Source organism: Chaetodon trifascialis, chromosome 13, assembly GCF_039877785.1.
Source record: "Chaetodon trifascialis isolate fChaTrf1 chromosome 13, fChaTrf1.hap1, whole genome shotgun sequence".
NCBI lineage: Eukaryota > Metazoa > Chordata > Actinopteri > Chaetodontiformes > Chaetodontidae > Chaetodon > Chaetodon trifascialis.
Genome location: NC_092068.1, coordinates 16,780,698 through 16,799,623, shown reverse-complemented (window position 1 = coordinate 16,799,623; position 18,926 = coordinate 16,780,698). Strand labels below are relative to the sequence as shown.

Genomic DNA, 18,926 nt, shown 5'->3' with positions numbered 1-18,926 from the left:
AGCTGATGCAAGTCAACGCAAGAGTCATTTCCTCATTCAGCTGTCTTTCAGTGCACTTCAGAACAATAGGTTGACTGAGGTAGAAAAGTGTGAACCAAACTGGATGACACATAACGGTGCAATTTATCTCATCCTCCAGGCAATCAGTATTTCAAATATATACTCTCTTGTCGTATAAAAGACTAGCATTTTCTGTATCTGTTGAGCTCACAGGAGAACTTCATATTGATGCTCAAGTGAGGTTTCCTGCTGCATACTCAACTGATTAGTGCCATCTGCTGGTGTGTCAGAATACTACAACATAATGCACAGCGCTCCAAAATGTAAAAAGTATCTTTAATACACCCCGATTCACAATTCTTTAAAAGTATTGCCTTCATCTTTATTATAAAAAGCACATAAATTAACACTTTTTGTAATTTGTAGACATTATTATAAGGCACAATAACATTGACCATTAGGATGTTATCAGAAACTTGTATTCATTGCAGTTCTGCAGCACATCTTCAGCTCCTCTTGAAAAAAGAATCCAGAGTGCCCCTGCTTCCACCTTGGGATCGATGCTTTTTCGGTTGGGGTCCTGACTGGCCTCTGGTTTTTGTCTTTCCCCGGGAGGACTGGGCCATGCCTGCTGCTCCTACTCTGAGAGGAGAAGAAGAAGAGATGGTGGACGAAGAGGAAGGGATGTTTGCTGAACTTGTGGATGAAGAGAGTGAATTCTGGAGGTCCAGGGCAAAGTGGTAGTCATTGTGTTCAGGCATCTCCCAGACTAACACCTCCTGGCCACAGCGTTCACAGTTTAACAGGTCTTCTCTGGCCACAGAGGGGGGGTGGTTGCTTACAACGTCCACTTTATCCCGCAACTCTTCACGTGGCGACTGGTCAGATGTAAACTCTGAGCTATTCTTGGTCTGGAGGCCAGACGCATCAGTCACAGTGTCTTCTTTATTGACAGGCCTTTGTCCCATATCAGGCAGTGTTGATGTCGAGGCCTGCAAGCTTCTTTCAAGGGTCTTCTTTTGGAAGAAGGAGGAAATGCCATGATGGGGGCTCAATGAATCATTTTTAGGATGAGACAAAAGTGTTAAGGAAGAAACAGGGCCATTGGTATCTGTCTCCAACTGAGTATCAGAAGCAGAGATTTTGTCAGAGGAAGATGGGAGACTTCCTGTGGAGCCGACGTCGTCTTCCTCCTCGTCTTTTGTAACCTTCCGCCTTTGTTTCCCAGCTGCCTTCTGAAAGAAGGACTGGATGGTGCCAGGTTGTTTGCATGTGGAGTCGTTTTTCAGTTCAGAGGGTGGCTGAGTGCAGGGCTGAGTGGTGGAGCAAACACTCTGGGATGAAGTGGCATCACTGGAAAGAAAGCCAGCAATCCCCCCTGCTGATGGAGCATCACTGAATTTGCTAGCTGAGAGGTGTAGCAGGGTGAGGGGTGGAGTCCTGGGGACATGATGTAACACAGTGTCATACGGAAATCATAGAATTCCTTCAACCACTAATGACTTGAAATATTTCATTGTTATTATATGCTGTAATTACCACGCTGCCTGGTGGTTTCCTGCTGTGTTGAGACTTTTGATGAGGGCAAAGCTGTCACTGGATAGTTTGGTCGCTTCGTAGCGCACTAAAGCACAACAGCGAGAGAAGCTGCTCGACCTCTTATCTCCGAGCTGACGCACACCTACTGTCAACAATTTAGCCACTCGACCATTCTGTTGGATGGTGAGAAATGACAGGCACTGATGTGAAACCCGGTAATACTTGCTGTATATAACATCAATATGAAACCCAGTTGAGGAGATGGGTCGTACTGCAGTAGTAAGAGAAAATAAAACATGACAACAATCGGCTTTTTCTCACCACTTCTCTGTCCTTTGTCAGCCTCTCCTCCAGCTCAAGGGTCAGTTGATGAAGCCAATACTGTACCTACACAGAGGTTATAAGTAACAGTAGTAAAAAGAAAAGGAAAAGATGTAATAGATTGCACATTTGTTAACAGCATTACAAGAATGTGTCTAACGCCCTCTTCCTTACACATCAAGATGAATCAACTACATTCTCTCAAGTTTCATCACTTTCACTGTCAATGTGAGACTAAAAACAAAAGACAGATCGAGCAATACTTTTAATACCCTGGTGTAACAGACTGATGGGCTGTACCTGCTCTTTTGTAGCCAGCGACGTCTTCCCAGGGAAGTTTTTACTGCAGCCGATGGATTTAGGAAGCTGTCTTGGTTTCACTGCTTCAAACTCAATCCCCCGACACAAGTCATACAGCCACTGGCTGCAAAGCAGAGAGGTTCAGTGGAAATTGTGGTTGGTGATCAAGTACAAATTAAATGGTCAGAAGTTAAATCCTGTTCATTTCTGGAGTACTTTTATCAAACAGGTTTGTCTTTATAGGGGAAAAAATACTTGGCAGGTGACTGAATTAACCATCTGTTGATCACACCTATCAAATCAATGACCATATGGTGTGGTGAACTTTTGCTGAACCCAGTTGGGAGAAGAGTGAAAACACACCATTCTTTGCGGTTCTTTGCTCTTCTTTCAATGACAAAATACTCTGTATTTCTGAAATAAGTGATGCTAAAGCAGCATCTATGCTAACCTCTTTAGGAACCACCATTGATTAAGAATTCCTTAATTTGTCACACGCAACATGCAGAGTTGAGGGGGAAACTGCACACGCCATGCATTTTGTGAAATTCTTTCCCACTTTTTGACCCGTCCATGGTCAGTCCTTCCTCCGCGGCAGACCAGGAGCGGTGGGCTGCCAGTCGACCGGCGCCCAGGGACCCAGTTCTCGTTCGTCACCACTGGTCAGGTGGTGATCTTCTTGCATGTTTTCATTTTTCTTGCATGATTTCATTACTTTCCCCTAAACCACGCCGGTAGCTGCCAGTAATTCGCTGACGGGTCTAAAATAACTGGTTTGGCCACAGGCGCACATCTTGAAGCCTGGCAAGATGGACTCTCAGCTTGCATGATCTTGTGTGATCTTGCGAATCCATCTGCCTCACAAGTAAGAAAACCATTGCCCTGGGCTGTTTTTGAGCCCTCTTTATAATCAAAAAGTCCATTGCACTTAAAATTAGGACGGTGTCTGACATATTAAATGCAAAAACTAAGCAAGACTTTTGTTTGCCTGTCATCTTATGACACTTGACTTCCAGTAGAATATCTGGGTTGTCTTACCCTGTCTTTTCTCCGAAGTGCTGTCCCAGTTGGGCCTGAGAGAAGCGAGTCATATCTCCCATGTTCTCAATTCCCAGAGTTTCTGTAATGGAGATACCCAGCTTACCGCCAAGGTTACGGCTGCATGGATGAATTATGCAATATTAGAGTACACTGTATATGAGTGTAATTTGTGATAAGTAAATTCTTTATGAAGTAGTAATACTTTGAACTCACATCTTGCTGACGGGTAGAGAGCTGAAAAGCTCCGCCACAGAGTCCAAAGGCAGAACAGTTTGTCGGTTAGGTTTGTTCAGACCACAGGCTAGTTTGGCCAATACCTGCAAAATGTAGACAGTAAACTTTGACCACAGCAAAGATAATTACTGCTCTTCTACGTACTGCACCAGCATTTATTTATAAGAATAAAACAAAAGAGGATTTCCTACCTTATTGTGTGATATCCCTGCTGAACAGCGGAAACCTGTGTGCTTCTCCACGGCTGCTCTCATTTCCTCGACAATTAGCGCCCCCACAGTTAGCTGCAGATCTGCAGAGCTCTGCTCCCCTAATGGAGGGACGGGCAAGGATGCCAGCCACTGCTGGAGACCTCTGGACCTCTGTTCCTCTGGGGACAAATCTGATAATATCCTATCGCAGTTTTTGTGCCTTTGTTAAGTGTCGCTTTTCGACACCAGCTTTCTGTGTCCAGTGCTAAAACAACGAGTAATCAATGAGTCGTAGGTTTGCTTATAGCCTACCTTTATCCAAGGCAACATCCTCTGCACGTGCTTCCTGTTCAGGGGAACTTTGTGGGTACCCCTGGATGTAGGTCGTCCTCAGAAAGTGAGGCTCAGCTTGTGTGTCAGTCTTGTTTTTAAGCCGCTGCTGGACTGCAGCAGTCAGATCCATGTAGGCCTCATCAATGCTTGCCCTCTCAATCACAGCAAAGCGAGACATCACCTCAATCACCTCCACACTTGCCTCCCTGTAACTACACAGGGGTGAGTAGGTTATTTACTTTGTAGCTGGTCACGGGGGTGGAGGTATCAAAATCCAATCAAAGAAAAATAAAAGTGTCATGGTGCAATCCCAGCGATTGTGAATAGGTGTGATGCACTTACTGTGTCAGGTCTGCCTTGCCATGAGATTCGCGCACGCGTGCTACCTTCAGATCTGGGCACAGCTTCTTTGCGTCGTCCACAAACATGTTCCTGGTGACACCATGGGCCCTGGCCTCGTAGCTCACAGCTATGATACTAACAGAGAATGATATTTTCATTGAGAACCACGTTTCTATGCCATATTCACAAGCTGCGAAAACATGGAAACAGTAAGCGGGTGAGTAGCTGACACAGAGACAACAATTTAAATGGCCCATGCAACTGAACAGACACAAGCGCAGTGCAGCGTCCCCTGTGGAAACACATGTCACTGTCTGATCCCATGCTGTCCGCCACAGCATCGTCTGGGAAGGAGTCATCGACCAGACGTCAGCGACCGCAGAAAGATAAAGAAGGCCGTTCACATCCAATACCATCCTTGAGCAGAGCGAGAAAGGGGTTAGCATCCCTTCTAAGTTCCATAACTGGGTCATGTGATGACATCTGAGCAAGCGTCATCTGCTGAGGAAGACTGTGAGACATTTGAATGGTGTGGAAAAGCTTGTAAGTGGGCATTCATTTCATATTTTTCTGCCAAACTACACCTTGAAGAATGAACTTCCACACTTACACCAAGTCATTCTGCTTAGTTATTTCCTGTCTGGTCTTTTATCTCATTCTGCAGCTCTTGATTTCAGTTATATTTTCTGATATCATTTACATTACTCTGTCTGAAAATAGTCATCTACATTCTGTTATTTACTCTCCTACTGCCTTTCAATACAGCCAGGGTGCTTAAGCAATATGGAGTCGCTGTGATCATAATAGTAAAGCCTCACTAAATTAACTGGATAACAGCACAAAGTAAAGAGAGGAAAAAAGAGAGAGAAACAGCTTTTTGCGTCATTTCCTGATCTCGTGAGGCTCGAGAGTTTTACTAAATGCCGGTTTCCTGAAGGCATATCAATCCTGCTTTGAGGGAGTCTCCTCGCTGAGCTGATTCAGTTGCCCCGATCAGAAAAACATTATCTCTGTGTCAGAAACTCACCTGCCTCCTTTCCACGTCTTGTACTGGGCCACCACACAGGGCGTGTTCCTCAGAGCTGGATTGAGCCGCTGTTCCACCTGCACGTAAAAGCAGTCCATGTCGACTAACGCCACCACCCTCTCCTTCCCATACTCCATCACTGAAGAGGAGAGTCGGTCGGGGACGGTAAAATATACGGCCAATGGTTGGTGGAGATGTTAATTTTCAGCCGTCACCAGAACAGGAAGGTCACAAAAATTAAATTGGGCGCCGAAATAGGCGCCTCTTCCTGTCTCTTGATATTGCCTGAGCCATGCAAAGTTACATAAATACGTCATCAAAAAGCGACGAAGACAACAGCGACGGCCGGCCATGATGTTACGTATATACGTATATACGTAGACGCCTCATTGACGGACGCTTCCTATTGGAGCTGACGTTCAGCGCGGCCGCCATCTTGGATGGGTCTCCTATGCGTCCCCAGTGCATTAATTTCTACGGAGGAAAGTGTATGTCCAGCTACTATTATCATCATAACTCCTCTAATTTTTACCCGATTTTCACACGGTTTGGTTTGTTACAAACGTCAGAGATGTAGTTATGATACAGGACGCTGTCACACATTAAAAACAAATGCTTTCATGCTGAAATACTTTGTCTTTGTTAAAAAGCATAATACAGACATATGGTATGGCATATTAATAAATGTATTAATGAATTAATTTTAGATTTTAATAAAGAAACAGTTGATTGTTCATTTGATTTCTCTCTTTCTCTCTCTGTCTCTCTCTGTCTCTCTCTCTCTCTCTCTCACACACACACACACACACACACACACACACACACACACACACACACACACACACACACACACACACACACACACACACACACACACACACACACACCGTCTGGCCTGACGTGTCTAAATTTAAACAACTGTTCACAGCTTGAGGATGACAAAGATTCCATAATAGCCTGTACTGAAACTGCTGATGTTTGTGATATACACTGATTTTAACACATACATACATACATACATACATACATACATACATACATACATACATACATACATACATACATACATACATACAAGCTCCCATATATACCTGCTCAGTACATTTTTGGAATGGAATAGATAATGTAACGAGGTTATAAAATTTTAATTTAGAACACAATATTTTTAATTAACAATTTAAATCTAACACAGAACGTAATCAAACGGAAAAATAAAAAATAAATAAAAAAAACATATTTTAGCAGATCCATTCCATTTTCAAGTTTGGTCATGTCATTTCTTTTCAGCATCTGAGCCAATTAGTCTCGGAGTCTTTCAGGAACTGACATTTGCTTCTTATATCTCAGATTTCCCTCTTGCTCTTTGGAAATGTAGATATATTTTAAAAATAAACGTTTTCTCTCAACAATATTTATCTATTAACTGTTAATCCATTAGTGTGATTTGTTCGTTAAATGGCCATTTATATTGGCTGATACTGCTGTATATTAAATAAATGATCATTCATCCGACTTTGAAAACTCAACATCCTAAACAATCAATCAAACCACAATAGTCTAATAGTAATCATCTCCACTGACGCTGTGCAGCCAAGGATGTGCCTCTTCCCACTCACGTCTGTACTTTTGCAAGCGTTTTCGCTGTTGAGGACGTGCTGGAGTATCGGGTGTAGCGGACATTTTTAAAAGGCGCGGGTGTTGTGAGCAGCTCGGTGTGTGATGTCTGTCTCGAGGCAACCGTGACAGCAACACACGCAGGCAGCGAGGCACAGACACACGACCGGGGTCCTGCGTAGATCCCCTCACAAATCCCCTCCTGCTGGCCTTATTTCCTGTGTTTTATCTTGTTCATTATTGTTAGATTTAGTGTTGATGTGTGTGTGTGTGTGTGTGTGTGTGTGTGTGTGTGTGTGTGTGTGTGTGTGTGTGTGTGTGTGTGTGTGTGTGTGTGTGTGTGTGTGTGTGTGTGACAGACATGTGTATCGGACATTTATGAAAATACGGAACAAATCGCGTCCCAACATTTAATTGTCAATTAAAGGACGATTCCGTATTTTACGGGACGGGTGGCAACCCTAATTGACCTTGAACAGCCAATTATGTGGAGAGATTGCTGCCCCATACAAAATAAAACAAATATAGAACAGAAATATGTCAGCTAAGACGCTACATTGATGATCCGTTAAAGTCAGGAAGCACCCAACAAGCCATAGCTTCGATGAGCCAGAGACGAACGGAGTTCGATTCACCTGATCTAATAAGCAATTGATGAAGCACTGAAAAAACACCTTAAAAACCTTTTCATGGTCAATTTTTTAAGCCGAATTACTCAGCAGAGCCTACTGATTACTTTCCCAGATCGAAAACACGCGGACCGACGCAGATTTTGGAGAAAAGCGAGATAACTTTAAATTTGTGGATTTTTGACTGGGGTTCGGCGAGCCCCGCAGCGTCCCGTTCGAGTCCTCACTTCGGGACGAAAGCGACTGCCACACTGTCAAAAACAGTTATATTTCTCCGTAGATTTTACAAATAGATCATAAACTATCGCTGAGTTTTAGGCATGTTATTCAAATGTGCACTTTTTGCATCTTGAGTCTTACCTGGCCACAGTTTCACGCAAATGATGTCCTCGTGCGCCTGAGGTGAACGGCAGAGTCCCGTGATCTTGCTGTGCAGGTGGAGGTCTGCTATCCTGCAAGTTCACATACAACCAGATTGACTGTCCGTGTGCGTGTGTGAAAGAAGATTCACCGACCGGTATCGAGGAACACTTTTAGGTCAAATTTCAGGTTTCTGCGTGAGCTCAGAGCGGGACACAGTGGAACTACACTGTTAAAAGGGATTTGGGCTTTTAGTCAGAAGGACTATTGCTGTCAAGCTGAGAGAACTCTGCCCATTACAACAAAGTAAGAAGAGTTCAAACAACTTCAACTTGAAAAAAGCGCGGAAACTCATTAAAAACCCATGATAATCCATTCAACCAACACGCATGCGCTCGCAATGTGACGTCACGCGCAGTGTTGAACTTTAAATCCGAGCCGACTGCCATCTTCTTACCTCGGAGCCGAGCCGTCCAGTAAGTACATTTAAAATTATTTTAGCTCAGTTAGTTCATCTGTTGGTAATGTGCATTGGTCGTCTAATGTCTCTCCATCTCAAATGATCCGTCAAGATATTAAACCTGTGATGAATATTTCATGTTCGTTCTTTTTCGGAAATACTTCAGCATGTAGCGCTAGCTAGCTAGCGCCGCCAGAGTGAAACAGCAAGTTAATGTAGGGTTGAGCCTCATATTCGACTGTAACAAGTATTCGGCACCGACAGTGTACTGTTATAGGAGTGAAACAGTGCGAGACTTGTCTTTATTATTACGGAAAAATGTGTCAACTGTGGGAATATTATACCTGGATCAACCCGCTAATATACGTGACGTTGCGACTTGCACAAGAGGCTTTGCTCGCACTCAAACAACCTGGCACAGGATTGACAAGGCAGCGAAATAACAGAGCAACTTATGTTCCAAGAGGAAGAGGAGTGGAAAAACACTGACCACCGCCGTAGTGTATGGATATTTTTTTTAGGTAGAGTTAGGTGCTGTATAAACATAGACATAATATACGTAGACGCCTCATTACGTGCTGGAGCGTAATCCAGCATCACCGACATATTGGGTGGGTCTCCGCTAGCACCAGAGCCAACCAAAGTCAACGTAAAGAGAGCAACTATGCCCCTATTTTATCTATTTATTTTATTTTATTTAGCTTCCCAGCCCCAGTTACAAGCTTAACAGGGTAGTCTAAGACGCTGGAATGACCTGGAATTTTAAAGCTAACTTTTCCAGGCCTTAAAAAAAAAAGAAAGAAGGAAAAAATGTACTAAGCAGGTATATATGGGAGCTTTGTATGTATGTATGTATGTGTTAAAATCAGTGTATATCACAAACATCAGCAGTTTCAGTACAGGCTATTATGGAATCTTTGTCATCCTCAAGCTGTGAACAGTTGTTTAAATTTAGACACGTCAGGCCAGACTGTGTGTGTGTGTGTGTGTGTGTGTGTGTGTGTGTGTGTGTGTGTGTGTGTGTGTGTGTGTGTGTGTGTGTGTGTGTGTGTGTGTGTACGTGTGTATACGTGTGTATATACGTGTGTGTTTGAAAGCAGCAGTGGACTGTGGGCCGACACACATGATGAGTTGGCCAAAAAGAAAAAAACCTTCCCCAGACATCTCACATAACATGTTGACATGCGTATTAAACTTTGAGTAAGTTTTTTTACTCAGTTGTGTTGGAATAAAACTTCACCAAAACAAACTGTCAAAACGAGGAAGGTTTATTCTTTTTAGCCAACACATCATGTGTCGGCCCACAGTCCACTGCTGCTTTCAAACACACACACGTACACAAACACACACCTTCTGGCCTGACGTGTCTAAATTTAAACAACTGTTCACAGCTTTAGGATGACAAAGATTCCACAATAGCCTGAACTGAAACTGCTGATGTTTGTGATATACACTGATTTTAACACATATACATACATACATACAAAGCTCCCATATATACCTGCTTAGTACATTTTTTTTTAAGGCCTGGAAAAGTAAGCTTTAAAATTCCAGGTCATTCCAGCGTCTTAGACTACCCTGTTAAGCTTGTAACTGGGGCTGGGAAGCTAAATAAAATAAAATAAATAAATAAAATAGGGGCATAGTTGCTCTCTTTACGTTGACTTTGGTTGGCTCTGGTGCTAGCGGAGACCCACCCAATATGTCGGTGATGCTGGATTACGCTCCAGCACGTAATGAGGCGTCTACATATATTATGTCTATGGCTGCCACTGCTGTGCGTTGCCATGGATACAAAATGTATCGCTATTTTTCTCGCTGTCTTGTCAGTGCTGTGCCATGTGGCTTCTGTTTTTACAATGTAATCACTTACCATTCAGATGAGTGACATGGCCAAGTGTGTCCACTTTATGATAAAGTCGTGTTTATTTCATGTTAGGATACATTAAGATCTGGAAGCTTTAAATTGTGAACTGTGCAATTTTTCAGAGATTTGTGGTGATGCACAGTATTTTGCACATCTAAAAATACACATACACATTAAGGAAACTGAACTTAGTGTGTTTTGTGCTGATAATGGTTGTATATCTTTCTTTCTTTCTTTCTTTCTTTCTTTCTTTCTTTCTTTCTTTCTTTCTTTCTTTCTTTCTTTCTTTCTGTACAGGGTTACTTCACTTCAGTGTAGGCTGTGCTGTTTGGGGCAACTGCCCCTCAATGAGGTGGTCCTGCAAGTGTTTCTCCTCGCCGAACCAACGCACACTAATTGTCCATTATATGTCCACCTTGTTTTCATTTTCTGACTTATTTCTATTGCTCTGTTTGGAGGAACACTAATCCATGTGATGTTAGAGAAATTGTCAAGAGAGTGGAGAGAGAGTTTTCATTTTCAACATTTTGAGCAAGTTTCTCAGATACATTTTTTTTGTTTGTTTTTATGAATCTTTGCAGTTTGGGGGGGAGAGGAGGATGACTCCCACCCACTCCAACACACACTCACTGCACTGAGGAGCTCCATCAGTGATAGGATGCTACATCCAAAGTGTGTGAAGGAGCAGTATCGCAGGTCATTCCTTCCTGCAGCTGTCAGACTTTACAACAAGAACTGCTGAAAGTAATTTTTTGATCATTTATCTGTAAATCATCTGTAAATTACCTGTGCAATAATCTGGGCAATAGCTGGTGCAATAATCTGTGCAATTCATCCTGTACCTAACAGTCCGCAAATACAATTTATAATTTAATAATGCTTATTTTTATTACACTCCTTTGTATATATTTGCTGTTTTTTACCTAATTCTATCTTTTACTGGTGCTGCTGTACATTGGAATTTGCCCTTGTGGGACAAATAAAGGTCTATTGAATTGAATTGAACTGAATTTACTGCAGCAACTCTGAACATTCACTCAGAAAGGACTCTGTTGAACTCGGAGAGTTATTGTTTTTCCCCAAAGGATGGGTGCTCTTCTTTTTATGTATTATATTATTATTATTATTATTTATGTGTGGGACAGTGTAATTTCAGTTTGTGAGCAAAAGTGTGTTAGAGGGTGTAAGGGCTATTTTTTTAACATGTCCCAAAGAAGGTCTTTTTTGTTGTCTCAACATCCATTGACACTTATTTTGAAGCAAGGCTGCTTGAAGTTGGACTTGTTGGGGGTTAAATAAAGGTCCTTATTGAATTGTCTGTTCAGCTATTTTTTCTTGGGTTAATATTTAGTTTGTCTAATTCTCATGGAGATTCTTTGTAGATATTATTTTGCTTAAAATTTTGAAATCTAGCAATTTCTGTAAACTCAAGTAACTTGGCAATAAAGCATGAGAAAAAATAATAATGTTGCTCTAACTTGATAAAATAAGTTCAACCAACATCTTTTTTAGTTCTCTTAAGTAATGTTTTCCAGTCCACATTACTTGATACAGAAAGTTGAGTCAACAAATCGCAAGTTGTATCAATTATGTATTCCATGTTGAGCCAACTTGATTCACAGCTGTAGGAACTTGATAAAATAAATTCAACCAACATCTCTTAAAGTTATCTCAAATAATATTTCTAAGTTCAACTTACTTGATACAGGAAGTTGAGTCAACAGACTGTATGTTGCATGAACTCATGTTTTGAAGTGTAAAAAACTTGACACTATAAGTTGACTCAAATTAACTCAGTCAAAGCAACAAGATGACTTGACATAGTTAAGTCGGGTCACCTAATCTTTTTTTTTTTTTTTTTACAGTGCATGTATCCCGTGAAATTATTTTCTCCGCATTTATCCCATCCTCGGTCTGTCGATCCTCCGCGGCAGACCAGGAGCGGTGGGCTGCCAGCCGCCAGCCGGCGCCGGCGCCGGCGCCCGGGGACCAGTTCTCCTTCGGTGCTTCGGTTCTCCTTCCTTTGGTGATCTTCTTGCATGATTTTAGTGGGAGTTATTTAAGGAGGAAACCTTAGGTTCATGCAAACTCCACACAGAACATGCAAACACCACACTGAAAGCCCCCCTTTTTTCCTCGAGCAGCAGGCACCGAAGGCGTGGTGGAGGACACGCTACCGGCGCCCACAGCGGGATTCCGGGGGCCTTCTAGCCCCCTAGGGCTAGAGGCAACAAGTGTGACCACTTGTGCAACCGTGCTAATCTACAAATAAGTGTCTGACATTATTATGGAAAGAATCCATACAGAGATACTTCTTTGTTGATGAGTAAGATCTGTTTTGCGTAAGCAGAAACAGCTGTTGTAGCGCTGTCGCCAAAGCCACCAGACTCCATTCAAAAAAACAGTAATTTTAGCATTTTTAAAAAAACTTCTTCAAATGCATCAAAAACAAAATAAAACTCGACAAAAACCTTCTTGGATCACCTTTTTAATGTTTCGGCAACAATTACTAACTCTGGATTGGTTGAAATAAACTTTCAATTCACCGAATGGTTGAGAGGAGCGAGAGAGCTGGCTGACGTCAGAGAAGCAGCGGGGGAAACAGCACATTGAGTCGGAATGTTTAATATTTTGTGTGTTTACCTTTTGTCATGCTTCACTCATGTTTAGAACAATCCTGCAGAAAATGGGATTGACAAAAAATGATTGACAGGTGCTGATGGGTTTTTTTAATTTATTTTTTATTTTTCCGTTTGATTACGTTCTGTGTTAGATTTAAATTGTTAATTAAAAATATTGTGTTCTAAATTAAAATTTTATAACCTCGTTACATTATCTATTCCATTTCTTATTTACAGTATAAGTAAACTTTTGAACTACTTTTCAGTGACAACACAATTATCTTATTTTTTCTGTGATATTTACAGATATAGGGCTGCAAGGTGGCGCAGCGTCACAGCAAGAAGGTCACAGGTTCGATTCCCGGGTCGGGCCTTTCTGTGTGAAGTTTGCATGTTCTTCCCGTGCATGCTTGGGTTCTCTCCGGGCACTCCGGCTTCCTCCCACAGACCAAAAACATGCTCATTAGGTCATTAGGTTAATCATCTTAAAATGTACAACTATTTACAAAAGATCAGCAGAAATGACTATTTGCAGATTTACAGAGAACATATATACAGTTGAGGCTGAGCAGGAGTCCCTGGTGGCGCTGCAAGATTATTGAAGCAAACAGTTTCCTGTTCCAATAACAGTGACCATCAGGACCGCTTGGAGGCTTGATCCTCACATGGCAGCCATCGATTGCTCCAGCAGCTTTTCGAAAAGCTCTGTGTCTTGCCAGCTCTGCAAACCCCTGAGTTACTGCCGCCAGGTCTTCTGTGGTCTTGGGGAGGTAGATGACCCTGTGGCGAATGGCCACCACCTCCTCAGTGACTCAATGGATGATGCGGTGAACAGTGGAGCGAGCAAGGCATCCCAAACACCCTTGCCACCACAACTGGAGGATGTCCCACTCGCCAGCCAGAAGAGACAGACCAAGGTCTCTATTGTGGCACCCCATCCGTGTCGCCTTTCCTGGTGGAGAAGCTCCAGCAGCACCGCCAGGGACTCTCTGCTCAGCCTAAAATCTCGTCTGGTGTCATGATCGTTGAAAAATAATGGCAGAACAGGAACACTGGTGTTTATGCAGCAGTACACCGCCCTTGCCTGGATGGAGAAGGGAGGGTAAGAAAAGGAGGATAAATATTGTTAAGAGAAAATGTTTATTTTTAAAATATATATACATTTCCAAAGAGCTGGAGGGAAATCTGAGATATAAGAAGCAAATGTCAGTCCCTGAAAGACTCCGAGACTAATTGGCTCAGATGCTGAAAAGAAATGACATGACCAAACTTGAAAATGGAATGGATCTGCTAAAATATGCCGAGTCATGTTATGTAACGCTTTGGGATTATGAATGTCAAATGACATCTTTAGCTGACTCTGTAACGACAATTAAGTCATCCTGCTGAATAGTTTTGAGCTTTGACCTCTTCAGCATCATTGATTTTAGTAAATATATGCTTGAATCTGAATTTGATGCGACAACACATTTCAACAAGTTGGGACAGGAGCAACTAAAGACTGAAAAAGTTGTGGAATGCTCCAAAAACACCTGTTTGGAACACCCCACAGGTAAACAGGTTCATTGGTAACAGGTGAGAGTGTCATGGCTGGGTATGAAAGGGGCATCCTGGAAAGGCTCAGTCGTTCACAAGTAAGGATGGAGCAAGGTTCAGCACTTTGTGAACACATGATTGTATGAAGGAGATTACTACATGGGATCTTTGTGCTACTGATGTCAGTAAACACAGATCATTTGCGAATGATTGCGTTGTGTTTTTCCTTTTTTTGGAATTGGAGTTGAACATGTGGGTAGAATGAAATCAGTGTTGGTCTCTTGTATTTGACTCTTCGGTGTGTCACGTACTATCACAGCTGTTTGTTTCTGCAGCCCATCTCCAGAAGCTGATGTCCGATAAGAAGTGCGCAGCAGAGAAGAAGGCTGAGATGGAGGAAGTCATCACTCAGGTCGGTGTGAGCAAAATAAGATTAAAATGCTTCTTTTTGAGTCACGATGAGCAAAAGCTGTTTTGGAGTTTTAAATAATTCACTGCTCTCATTTTCCCCCTGATACAACCTTCAGTTGGACAACTACACCCAGCAGGAGCAGGAGCTGACTGATCTCTTCGGGAAATACAAGGTCAAGTTGCCCGCCACAGGAAATGACCTCACACCTCCCATCTCCTTCAGCCTGATGTTTCAGACGTCCATCGGACCCGGGCGGAATATGCCAGGGTAACATGAAGCCTAACGTCGTGGAGAATCTTTCACTTGATGTTTTCATAATGAGTATCAGCGTCGACTGAGTGGTTTAATCCAAATTTGCAGCTATCTGAGGCCTGAAACAGCTCAGGGAATCTTCCTCAACTTCAAGTGTCTGTTGGAGTTTAACCAGGGAAAACTGCCCTTTGCTGCTGCTCAGATCGTTTCCTAGACTAAAAATGTTGGTAGAGCTTTCTGTGTAATCTATGTCAAAATGTTTATATTTTTGAGGAATACAATGTTCAGTGATCATTACATAAATTCTTTTATTAGTGTGGTTTAACTGTTTGGATGACATCTGATCTATCTCATTAACTAGGCTAATTGATTGTGCACTGATTGCAACTAAATTGTGTGCATATGTCACTTTTTTTTTTATATTTTCCTCATTGTATGTTAAATAGGAATGCATGTAATTGCGGCTTTATGTAGCCTAATTAACAGCACTTTATATGCAACAATGTTGCACAATAAAGAATGTGTTCACTGGTAATAAAGCATTTCAAGCTTTAAGTATGACTAATTGCTTTCTTTGTCACCCCTTTACTACAAACAGTGGCCCAAAATAAAACGTGGTGGTCATGGTCCTGAGGAGCTGTGGTGGGCGTCCCTTATTTTCATTTCTGAAAGGTGGCAACCCTACCGGGCGCCGGTGTCGGTGTCGACTGGCAGCTGGCAGCCCACCGCTCCTGGCCTGCCGCGGAGGATCGACAGACTGAGGAAGGAATAAATGCGGAGAAAATAATTTCACGGGAAGCATGGGTAAATATTAAGCTGACATTTGTGCATTTGCACACAGGTAAGCACACAGATTACCACTTCCTGATAAGAACCAAATGAAACTTTGAAACATAAACTGTCTAAATGTGTCCCGGTTTGTTTGTTGCTGCTGATATCAGTCGCTGAAGGGAAGTAAAACAAACAGTAGAAGTAAAAAAAAGTAAAAAGAGCCAGACAAGCAAGCAGTATCTGCAGGGCCAACAGAAACAGAAACACAACTGAGAGTCCACAGGCGTGCTCGCAGCTCTGTGAGGTGGTATTTTAGGCTTTGAGCTAAATGCTAACATTAGCATGATAACATGCTTACTATGACAATGTTAACATCCCGATGTTTAGCATGTGTAATGTTTACATTGATCTCCATCTTAGTTTAGCATACTAGCATTGCTAACATTTGCTTAATGGCTAATTCACATCATATGGCCTGGGTGGTAAAGACGAAAGAATGCCATGCCGCTAGCCTCTGAACTGTGAGCGGAACAATTAGATTTGACTGATTGGAAATCGATGATATTTTACCGTACATGCACACATCCTAAAAATAGGGTATAGACATTTTTAATCACCTTGTCTCTGTAGTGTGTACCTAGCCAACACCCTCTTATGTTCACAGACTGCGAACAGAAAACAAAGGGCTGTGAAACGGCTCTTGACCTTTCCACAATATTCTAATTTTCTGAGATACTCAATTGGGGGTTTTCATTAGTTGTCAGGTGTAATCATCAAAATTAAAGAACTAAACATTTGAAATACATCAGTCTGTGTGTAATGAATGAATATAATATACAAGTTTCACTTTTTGAATGGAATTACTGAAATAAATCAACTTTTCCATGAAATTCTAATTTTATGACCAGCACCTGTAAATAAAAAGGGCTAATAAAAGTTATTACAAATCATCTTATGGCGCCAGACAAAAAACTAGGGGATCATCAAAATCAGGAGTAGGGCTGTCAATTAATATCCTAAATTCTAATTTATATTCAAATTGTTGAAAAATCCATACATTTGAATGTGAAAATGAATACTGGATTGTGGGGAAAAAGCAGCATTGTTTTGATGCCTGCTGAAAGAAGTTTCCATAGTGCTGTACGTTACTACTATTTATTTATTTATTTATTTATTTATTTATTTATTTATTTATTTATTTATAACCAAGAACCAATCCCCCATGTTTATGTCTACGTAGTAGTGTCAGTCTAAGTGTAAAAATATTAAACATTCCGACTCAATGTGCTGTTTCCCCCGCTGCTTCTCTGACGTCAGCCAGCTCTCTCTCCTCTCAACCATTCGGTGAATTGAAAGTTTATTTCAACCAATCCAGAGTTAGTAATTGTTGCCGAAACATTAAAAAGGTGATCCAAGAAGGTTTTTGTCGAGTTTTATTTTGTTTTTGATGCATTTGAAGAAGTTTTTTTAAAAATGCTAAAATTACTGTTTTTTTGAATGGAGTCTGGTGGCTTTGGCGACAGCGCTACAACAGCTGTTTCTGCTTAAGCAAAACAGATCTTACTCATCAACAAAGAAGTATCTCTGTATGGATTCTTTCCATAATAATGTCAGACACTTATTTGTAGATTAGCACGGTTGCACAAGTGGTCACACTTGTCGCCTCACAGCTAGAAGGCCCCCGGAATCCCGCTGTGGGCGCTGGTGGCGTGTCCTCCACCACGCCTCCGGTGCCTGCTGCTCGAGGAAAAAAGGGGGCCTTTCCGTGTGGAGTTTGCATGTTCTGTGTGGAGTTTGCATGAACCTAAGGTTTCCTCCTTAAATAACTCCCACTAAAATCGTGCAAGAAGATCACCAAAGGAAGGAGAACCGAAGCACCGAAGGAAAACTGGTCCCCGGGCGCCGGCGTCGGCTGGCGGCTGGCGGCTGGCAGCCCACCGCTCCTGGTCTGCCGCGGAGGATCGACAGACCGAGGATGGGATAAATGCGGAGAAAATAATTTCACGGGATACATGCACTGTAAAAAAAAAAAAAAAGCTGACCCGACTTAACTATGTCAAGTCATCTTGTTGCTTTGACTGAGTTAATTTGAGTCAACTTATAGTGTCAAGTTTTTTACTCTTCAAAACATGAGTTCATGCAACATACAGTCTGTTGACTCAACTTCCTGTATCAAGTAAGTTGAACTTAGAAATATTATTTGAGATAACTTTAAGAGATGTTGGTTGAATTTATTTTATCAAGTTCCTACAGCTGTGAATCAAGTTGGCTCAACATGGAATACATAATTGATACAACTTGCGATTTGTTCACTCAACTTTCTGTATCAAGTAATGTGGACTGGAAAACATTACTTAAGAGAACTAAAAAAGATGTTGGTTGAACTTATTTTATCAAGTTAGAGCAACATTATTATTTTTTCTCATGCTTTATTGCCAAGTTACTTGAGTTTACAGAAATTGCTAGATTTCAAAATTTTAAGCAAAATAATATCTACAAAGAATCTCCATGAGAATTAGACAAACTAAATATTAACCCAAGAAAAAATAGCTGAACAGACAATTCAATAAGGACCTTTATTTAACCCCCAACAAGTCCAACTTCAAGCAGCCTTGCTTCAAAATAAGTGTCAATGGATGTCGAGACATCAAAAAAGACCTTCTTTGGGACATGTTAAAAAAATAGCCCTTACACCCTCTAACACACTTTTGCTCACAAACTGAGCAAGTGGCTGCCTAAGCCTATGGCAGCCATAGACATAATATACGTAGACGCCTCATTACGTGCTGGAGCGTAATCCAGCATCACCGACATATTGGGTGGGTCTCCGCTAGCACCAGAGCCAACCAAAGTCAACGTAAAGAGAGCAACTATGCCCCTATTTTATTTATTTATTTTATTTTATTTAGCTTCCCAGCCCCAGTTACAAGCTTAACAGGGTAGTCTAAGACGCTGGAAGGACCTGGAATTTTAAAGCTTACTTTTCCAGGCCTTAAAAAAAAAAAACTGAGCAGGTATATATGGGAACTTTGTATGTATGTATGTATGTATGTATGTATGTATGTATGTATGTATG

General features: G+C 41.7%; 1 protein-coding gene across 1 annotated transcript; it reads right to left on the bottom strand.

Moving 5' to 3' along the window:
• Positions 1–316: 316 nt before the first annotated feature.
• Positions 317–5,638, bottom strand: polh (polymerase (DNA directed), eta). The gene is made up of 10 exons (XM_070977595.1): positions 5,329–5,638; positions 4,302–4,436; positions 3,939–4,171; positions 3,627–3,805; positions 3,415–3,518; positions 3,199–3,318; positions 2,161–2,284; positions 1,861–1,926; positions 1,540–1,712; positions 317–1,440 (listed from the first exon to the last, which is right to left on the bottom strand). Exons 1-10 carry the CDS (start codon positions 5,463–5,465, stop codon positions 507–509), a joined length of 2,205 nt encoding a protein of 734 aa, XP_070833696.1. The 5' UTR covers positions 5,466–5,638; the 3' UTR covers positions 317–506.
• Positions 5,639–18,926: the final 13,288 nt, after the last annotated feature.